The sequence below is a fragment of the Protopterus annectens genome, chromosome 4.part0, assembly GCF_019279795.1.
Source record: "Protopterus annectens isolate FY-2018-M chromosome 4.part0, PAN1.0, whole genome shotgun sequence".
Classification (NCBI taxonomy): domain Eukaryota; kingdom Metazoa; phylum Chordata; order Ceratodontiformes; family Protopteridae; genus Protopterus; species Protopterus annectens.
The window spans coordinates 881396339-881405870 of record NC_056733.1 but is presented as its reverse complement, the minus strand read 5'-3'; the positions used below and the strand labels follow the sequence as shown (position 1 = coordinate 881405870).

General features: G+C 43.0%; 1 protein-coding gene across 1 annotated transcript in view; it reads right to left on the bottom strand.

Moving 5' to 3' along the window:
* Positions 1–218: 218 nt before the first annotated feature.
* Positions 219–9532, bottom strand: part of CCDC74B (coiled-coil domain containing 74B) — a 440825-nt gene continuing 431511 nt past the window's right edge. The window contains exons 7-8 of the mRNA XM_044068838.1: positions 2820–2876; positions 219–769 (exon numbers count right to left, since the gene is read on the bottom strand). Coding sequence (XP_043924773.1) covers positions 634–769; positions 2820–2876 — 193 coding nt within the window. The 3' untranslated portion in view covers positions 219–633. The remainder of the gene's footprint in view (positions 770–2819; positions 2877–9532) is intronic.

Genomic DNA, 9532 nt, shown 5'->3' with positions numbered 1-9532 from the left:
ACACTTGCTATAAAGAAAGAAAACATGAACTGTATAATGTATCACAATAGTAAAATGTTCATATGGTTTGTTTTCTTTTCTATTAATGTGCATGTGCCTATGTCTCAAGTGATAATTTAATAAATGTATTTACAAATATGATAAATGCTAAGTTAGAATTCTGATCACATTTATACAACACATTTCAAGAGGAAGCACATGAATGACTCATGGAAAAGTGTATTGTACTTAGTGTTATTTATTTTTCAATGAAGGTGTACACCCATTATATCCAAAAAGTGAATTAGCAAGTCCCTAACTGTGTGGCACTTGGAAAAAAAAAACAAAAAAAACCAGAAGAATTCATGGGAGATATGTAAACCTTGAAATTCTGAGCTCGTAATGGCAGTAAAAAACTTTCTTTGAAGTTAGTTTTGCTTTTAGCAGTTTGACAAGTGGATAAAATATTACCATAAGTTCCAAAATTTGTTTACCAACAGCAGGTATGTCTGTCTTCAGCACACTAAGATGGAACTTCCTGTACACTGTCTTACTTTTGGATTCACAGCAAGAGTTTGTACCAGCAAGAATACCTCTCTGAGACAGCTAGAAAATTAAATTATGAGAAACATTAGTTGTGGCTATAGCTTGAAGTTACAGCACAGCCCTTCGGAGTCTACTTTTTTGCACAGCCTGTGTTCTCTTTTGTCTTTCTGCAAAGCTGCTTCCCAGGGTTTGTTTCAATGCTGGCAAGGTTACTTTCTCAGCTGTGGTCACTGGTAACTGAACTCTGAAACAAAAGTAACACAGCCATGGTGATTCTTGCTTCAACTTTGACACAGCAAACAGAGCAAGTTATACTAAAAGTAACTGCATGTACTATACATTGTAACACAAACTGTAGTTAATACAAGTGAATTGTTTTCTCATTACAATTGATTGCACAAAGCTTTAAACTGTACCAAATCATAATCTATACCTTTTATTAATCAAACTGAACTTTAATTGAGTTAAACAAGAAATGTTAAAAAGGAAGTGAGTGATTACGAACATTATACATCAGTCAAAAGACTGGCTGCCTGCACTGTTCATATCTCAACATTTGTTCTTCCTCAGCAAGTTTTCATCTACATAATTCTGCACTTACCTTCTATTTCCAACCTATTTAACTCTGATTAATTAATCTTCTGCCTTACTTAATGCTCATTGCTGCAGTTTAGATAATTGAGATCTGAGTACAGATAACTACCATGGAGAAACCATTAGGAGCTATGACTGTAGGCTTATTTTACAAAACACTGTTCTTAACTTCCTCAGAACTACAAAGAGATGTAAGGAAAACCACTCTTTCCCTATTTCCCCTGACAGAACAGTCTGTACTACCTCTCTGTCAGACAGTAACTGAGCCTATGTCAGCAATTTCTCCAACACCTGCTGACAGAGGAGGAAGTGACAATAATATCCTGAACAATTCTAGAATATGCCTTTCTTTCTGTAATTCTCTGAACCTACCATCTCTGACTCTTGAGGATTTCTGTGGTAGGTTTAAATTAAGATTATTGCTACTGATATCCGCAGTTAAGCAAAGTTCTGAATTTTGTTTTTGTTCCTGTGCTTGGGTGCCATGCATACACCTCGTGACTGGTATATAGCATGATGTCACATTTGAGCTAGGAGTGTGTCCTCACTCCATGTGTCATTCAGGTCTTTTCTGCTCCTCATATGACATCTTGCTCCTGGGTTCTATGTCTAAGATGATGAAAAATTCAGTGTATTCCTGGAAACACCACAGAATGCGAAGCAGGCACCAGACTTGGCAGTCTCTGCTGCTTGAGCATGGAGAACAGATGCGAAGAACTCTGATGAGTATCAGAACCTAGCCAAGCCTTCCACAGTAGATGCAGGCAAAAGCTTGAGGCCTATCTTAGTTCTCTCAAGATGGTAATCAGATTGTGTGCTCAGTCTCAGGAAACAGTAGAAGAATCCCTCAACTGATTCCAGACCAGTGATGAAGTAAAAGAATCAAATAACAGGACAAACAGCCTCACTTCCTCCTCCTGTAAATACTACCCTTGAGGAAGTCCTAGTTTCTTTATAAGCTGTAAATTCCTGATCAATTGGAGAGGTGCTAAGTCCACACCTGTCACTTGGAAGAAATATATATATATATATATATATATATATATATATATATATATATATATATATATATATATATATATATATAATGTGTGTGTGTGTGTGCAAAGGAGCCCAGACAGCATATACAATTAAAATAATGCTAGATTTAGGACTGCAGAAGTAGTAAAGGAGGTCAAGGCATACTTTTGCAACCAGGTTCTTTTTTAAAAGGGAAAAAGGGTACCTGGAGTATACACACCAAAATTCCCCATGCTCTGTCTTTAAGGATAGGTACCGACCTTCAACCTGGGTAACCTCTTTCTATGACTGCTGTGACATCAAAAGCTCACCAAAAACTTCATAAACCAGCCACCCCTGCCTCTGGACTACTTGTACTCTGCAATTTTTCAATTCCCAGTTTTCAAAGCAGCTTCAGTCTCCCTGAAAGAGAAGGCAACAATGTCTCAATTATCTGCATTGCAACAATATTGTGATTAGTAACACCTTCCAACGAGTCCATTTAATATATTTTACTGGGGTCATTCTACCTGTAACTATAGCCAATATCTATATTCCTCTACCAAAACCCCTACTGAGCTAGTGTTATGGTTCTGTTTTGTACCTCTTTACTTTGTAATCTTTACTACTTAGGTAAATCACATACTTTCTGCAACATGCAGTCCTTCTAGAGAAATGTATATTTATAGAATAACACTTACACTCTTTTAGGGTGACTTCTCAAAGGTGCTTTACTGAAGTGTGCAGCCTCTCGTTCCCTGTGAAGGATATCATAAATTATTTTAGCACTAATAACGTGGACATTGTACAGAATAAATTATAGCTGCCACAGACATAAACCTAAGATGTTTGTTATACTAAATCACATATAAAATGTGATGGTATCGATCTAAAGCAGTAACATAATTTTTTCTAGTTAGAAGTGTACCACAGTACTTTGTCAGTAAAAAGAAGTTATGTACTTACCATAACATTCCATGTTTTAGTCCATCTTGCCTACATTCTTTCTGGATGGGTTTGGAGCCTTATATTCGGCTCCGACTCAGCCGATACTAAAGCTCAAGAGCTTTTACTGGCTCGAGAATAGCCCCTATTCCATGGTGCCTCACGACAATTCCCCAGATCTAGTTTGCAAGAAAGCAATAATACCTACCACGTAAGACCAGTATCAGAGCTGCATACATGCAGACAAAGGATTTTGAAAATATAATCCAAGCCAGGTGGACAACAAAAGAGAACCAGGTCAGACAGCACCAGTATAGTCCACCAGATACCCCAAAAAACAGGAAGGGGGTTGGAGGGAGGGACACAAGAATGTAGGCGAGATGGACTACAGACATGGAACGTTATGGTAAGTACATAACTTCTTTATGTTATGTAGTCCTATCTCGCCGTAATTCTTGCTGAATGGGGCAGCGTCCCTAGCACCTACATCCTGGGTGGCTCAAGCGAAGAGACTCTTCAGCACAGTGGACCCAAAGGAAGACCTGTCCCGGGAGGCCAAATCTAATTTGTAATGAGTGATAAAAGTATGTGGTCTTGCCCAAGTAGCTGCTGCACAAATAGTATCAATTGGGAGCCTAGATCTAAAGGCACATGAAGTAGCTACAGCTCTAGTAGAATGACCTTTAACTTCGATGGATAATTGTTTGCCAGCTTGTTGATAAGCAAATGATATGCAATCCAAAAGCCATTTTGAAAGAGTAACCTTAAAACAGGCAAGCCCTTTTTCTTGTTGGAAAAGGAAACAAAAAGTTGATCTGATTTTCTGAATTCTTTAGTCCTAGGTAAATAAAACCTGAGAATTCTGTGAACATCTAACTGGTTTAGTCTATACTCAGATTTATTAGAGTGGTTTGGAAAAAACACAGGTAGTTCAATAGTAGTGTTCAGTTTGTGCTCTGAGCCTATCTTGGGAAGAAAGGAAGGGTTTGTCCTGAGAGAGACTCTATCCTTGTGAAAAATAATGTAAGGAGGTCGAATAGTTGGAGCTTGCAGTTCTGAGACTCTCCTAGCAGATGTTATGGCTACTAAGAATAGTGTTTTCCATGACAACAATTTTAGGTCTGATGAAGAGGTTGGCTCAAAGGGTGCAGACATCAAAGATGAGAGGACTAAGTTTAAGTCCCAGGGTTCTAATGGCTGTTTGATTGGAGGCCTGAGAAGAAGAACTCCTTTTAAGAAAGTTTTACACAAGGAGTGCTGCATGATTGGATTTTCCATGAAGCCAAAATGGAAATTGGAAATGGCTGCTAACTGAACTCTAACTGTAGTGGCTGCCACTCCTTCATGAAATATTTATGCTAGGAAGGATAAGACAGATTCTATAGGAGCCATATATGGATCTAAGCCCTGGTTTGTAGCACAGAATGAAAACCTTTTCCATTTGCTGGAGTATAGTTTCTGAGTGGAAGGTTTATGGGATGAAATTAGAATGTGTTTGACTGCAAGGGATAGGGGAATACACCTGTTTATTCGTGGAACTGGAGCAGCCATGCTGTCAGTTTGAGGGTGTGGATGGTGGGGTGGAACTGTTCAGACTGATGAATCAGGATATCTGGAGATGGGTCCAGAATTCATGGTTCCTCCAAAAGGTAGGGCCACAGGAAGGGAAACCAAACTTGTTGAGGCCAGTAAGGAGCAATGAGGATCAAGGAACTCCTCAACTGTCTTGCTTTCTGTATTACCTTTGGGATGAGTGGAAAAGGAGGAAAGGCATAAAGAAGTCCTGGGGGCAAATCGTGGACTAGAGCATCCCTGGGTGACATCCCTGGATGGGAAATGAGGGCAAAGTAGCTACTGCATTTGGTGTTCAGGTGAGTGGCAAATAGGTCGCAGCAAGGCTTGCACCTGTCACCCCTGGGATTCCGGATATTGGCTAAGGCTCTTTCCACCCCCATAGTGCCTTTTTTAGGCAAGGCTCAAATTCTAAACCTACCACCCTAGAAAACAAAAATGGGAAGAAACTGAGGGTAATGCTGCTCAATGCCAGAAGTCTAAATCTCAAAATGCACGCACTCGAGGCCCTTCTCAGTATGGAGAACATCGATGTCTGTGCTGTAACTGAAACCTGGTTCAAGGCTCCTGAGAGCACCCCGGCACTATTAGGTTTTACCTCATATCATGCCCGCCCCAAAACCCGGACCACTCCACAAAAGGATGGGGTGTAAGCATAATCATAAAGGATAGTCACACCTCCAGGTTGGTGGCAACGCATCAAGCTTCGGAAACCATCCAGGTGCAACTAACCATAGGCAAAACTGCTCTACAAATTGTAGCATGCTACAGGCCACCCTCTCAAACTCAGGAACCCCACACAGCCTTCCTGAAGACACTGGAGGGTATAAATGTATCTCCAAACACCATCATATTGGGTGACTTCAACTACCGAATATAGACTGGGAACATTACTCAAGCCCTAACTTTCTAGCCCAACGGTTCCTGGAGTTCATAAATTCAAATGCCATGGAACAGCTAGTCACTGTTCCCACGAGAGGAGAAAATATACTAGATCTCATTGTCACAAACATGGGGACAAAATGCTCCACACCAGAAGTATATCCCTCATTGGCGAGATCTGATCATAAACTAATCTCACTGGAAATCCACATCCCGCCCCCACCCCAAGCAAAAAAGACCATAGTGAAGAACTTCTCTAAAGCAAACTTCACACTACTCAAGACTGGTGTGGTATCCTTCAAGGCCCCTGAGCCAGAGGAAACCACAACCCAAGCTGCGGAAGCCCTTACAAATGCCTTCTATGAACACCTCCAGGACTGCATGGATCAGGCAATCCCAAATAAAACCAAGACTCTTTCCACAAAGGGCAAACGTCCAGTCTGGTGGACCCCAGCCATTAACAAACTTTACAATAAGAGGAGAAAGCTATTACATGATAGAACAAAATCCATAAAAGGGAAGTCACCCCTGATCATTATTAGTAAAAAATACGAGCACTCATAAAATCAACTAAGGCCAATTTTGAGAGAAAATTGCCATGGATTCAAAGGACAATCATAAGGCCTTTTTCAGCTATGTTAGGAACCTGGGTGGAAACTCCCAGATATGCTCAGAATTAGTCCAAAATGATACAAAAATCACTGAACCCACAGACATTGCCAACATACTGGCAGACAGGTTCAGTGCAAACTTCACCCCTCTCCCCTAAAGGAGAGATAACTATCCCAGCCGAGTGTAGCCTCCCGGACATCTCAAATGCGCAGGTGAAAGCTGCTCTCTAAAGCTAAAAACACAGCATCAATGGGACCGGTTGGTGTCCCCGGCTGTGTGCTACACGAGCTAAATGAGGAATTAAACCCGCACATAAGGCAGCTGTTTAATCTCAGCCTTACCACAGGATACGTGCCCAAGGAGTGGCGACGGCAACTGTGGTCCCACTCCACAAAGGCGGTGCCTCTACGGACCCTGGTAATTACTGCCCCATAAGCTTAACAAGTCTAGTCTGCAAAGCTATGGAGAGGATCATAATGGAGCTCATAAACAAAGATATAGGGGACTTGCAGACATTGGACCCGACCCAGTTTGGCTTTGTCAAGGGAAGATCATGCCTTTTGAACTTGGTTGACTTCTTCGAAACAGTCACCAAGGCCATTGATGAGGGAAAGGCAGTCCATACAGCCTACCTTGACCTTGCAAAGGCTTTCGACACAATACCCCACTCGGGTATTGTAGAAAACTTACCAGCTTAAATGTAAACCCATATGTCACAAGATGGGTTGCAAACTGGCTTAAGGACAGAACCCACAGGGTTAGAGTTGCTGGCGCTGTGTCAGACTCCAAGCCAGTCACAAGTGGTGTCCCACAGGGCTCGGTCCTTGGCCCCCTATTGTTTGGCATCTACTTCTCAGAAGTACAGGCCAACATGGGAGGACTTTGGCTGACAAAGTTTGCAGACGACTGCAAACTGGGTGCCATAGTGGAAAGTGCATCGGACACGGATATCTTTCAGAAGGGACTCACGGAAACAGATAGCTGGTGCCAGAGCCATGGCCTGAAGTTAAACGCCAAAAAATGTATAGTCATACCCTTCGGGAAAAACAAGGTAACCCCAAGCTACCATATAGGTGGCAATCCACTAAGCACAGAAGAGGTTATCAGGGACCTGGGGACCCAGGTTGACAGTGGCCTTTCTTTTGACACTCACATTGCTAAAGTGGTTAGAAAGACCTTCTACATTGCCCACCTGATCATGAAGGGATTCACATCCAGATCTAGTGAGGTCATTGTTCCCCTGTACTCTTCACTTATCAGACCAATGATCGAGTACAATGCCCCATTCGGGATCTATCTCACCCGACATCTGCAGCAATTGGAGAGACCCCAAAAGTTCCTCACCAAAAGGATAAAGGGACTCCAAAATCTGTCATATGCTGCCAGATTGAAGAAACTCCAGCTCTATTCAGTCGCATACCGCCTGCTCAGAGGTGACATGTGCCTGACATACAAGGCCATGTCCAACCCGAATTAATGGACATGCTCCACCTCAGAAAATCCAAATCCACCAAAACCACTAGAGCAAGCGACTTAAACCTTAGCACGGATATAAATAGGACGTGCTGGCGGGATAGATTTATCACTCAGAGACTCCCTATGCTGTGGAATAAAATCCCGGTCCATGTGAGGCAGAGCACCTCGCTGACTCTGTTCAAGAGAAATCTAGACCTGTGGATGGGAGATCGTAGGTTTACCCCAGGAATCAACTCTGTGTCACTGCTGGACAGAGGCACAACAAACTAATGGGCACAGTATTTTTTCATATAAGGGGTGGCGTAAGCCACAATAATTTGGGCTAGGCTTATAAATGCCTTAGGGCAGATAGCCTAGTATAAACCTATGAACCTATGAACCTATCTGTGAAAGAACTCATTCACAAGCATTGGATTCAGGGACCACTCATCAGGCATCATAATTGCTCGGCTGAGTTTGTCTGCTATTACGTTGGATTTCCCTGGGATATGCGTTGCTATCAGGAAGCGTTGAGTATCCATTGCCCACTTCCAAACTCTTAAGGCCTCTCTGCAAAGCGGGTAAGACTTGGTTCCCCCTTGCTTGTTTATGTACCACATGAGAGACGTCTGACTGAATCGCAATCGTCCCGGTGGGAAGGGAGCTGTGAAGTGCTTGCAACGCATACAGCACTGCTCTCATCTCCAGAACATTGATGTGCAAGTGTTTCTCGTGGTTCTGCCAAGTACCTTGGACCGTCATTCCCAGATAATGCCCCCCCACCCTATCTGGGAAGCGTCCGTGGTCAAAACTGCTTTCTCTTGGGGAGGAACAAGTGGACGACCTAGGATAAGTTGTTCTGTGTGCAACCACCATGTCAGATCCTTTTTGCATGCGTTTGTTATCAAAATCTGGTGAGACAATGGAAGGTCTTGCATCGACCATTGGGCAAATAGCAACCACTGAAGTATCCTCATGTGTAGACGAGCAAGAGGAACTAATAGGATGGCAGAAGCCATAGTCCCTAGGACTTGAAGGACTACTCTGGCCTGAACTTTTTGTTTGTTTAGCAAGGATCTGACTTGACTGCGTAGAGACTCTATTCTTTCTGGTGTTAGCCTTACTGAAATGGTGGTTGTGTCCATTTCTGAGCCTAAATATACAATGTGCTGCGAGGGAGATAAGACTGACTTTTTGTAGGTTGACAGTGATGCCTAGACTGGCGCACAAGGATAGAGTCTCGTCCCTGATTCTGATGAGTTGATGCTTGGTGGTAGCAGTGAGAAGCCAGTCGTCTAGGTATGGAAACACCTGGAGTCCTTGATGTCTCAGGTGAGCCGTTACCACTGCCATGCATTTGGTAAACACTCTGGGGGCTGTAGTGAGACCAAACGGCAGTGTTCTGAACTGAAAATGACTGGCTCCCGGCCAGAAGCGTAAGTGTCTACTGGAGTGCCTGTCCATTTTGATGTGGTAGTACGCGTCCTGGAGATCAATTGAGCACATCCAGTTGTCTTTCCCGATAAAGAGAAATATCGACTGCAGAATGACCATTCGGAACTTCAATTTCTTTACATGCTTGTTGAGCCTGCTGAGATCTAGGACTGATCTCCAGTCCCCTGTCTTTTTTTGGAACTAAAAAGAATCAAGTGTAAGTTCCGGATCCTACTTGCTCTGCGGGGCCTTCTTGGATGACTGTTTTTTGCAGCAACGAGATGACCTCTGATGTTGCACGGTCTAGTTGGATGGGTGGTACGTCTGGTAGAGACTGGTTTGTTGGGGGTTCGGAAACAAAGGGGATCAGGTAACCTCTGGATATTATGGCATGTACCCAACGATCTTGGGAAGATGGTTAGCCAGGTGTTTGGGTACAGCAATAGATGACCCCCAACTGCCTCCAGAGATGGACAGTTGGGCAACCCCTCAGGGGCGATGGAAGGGATGATCA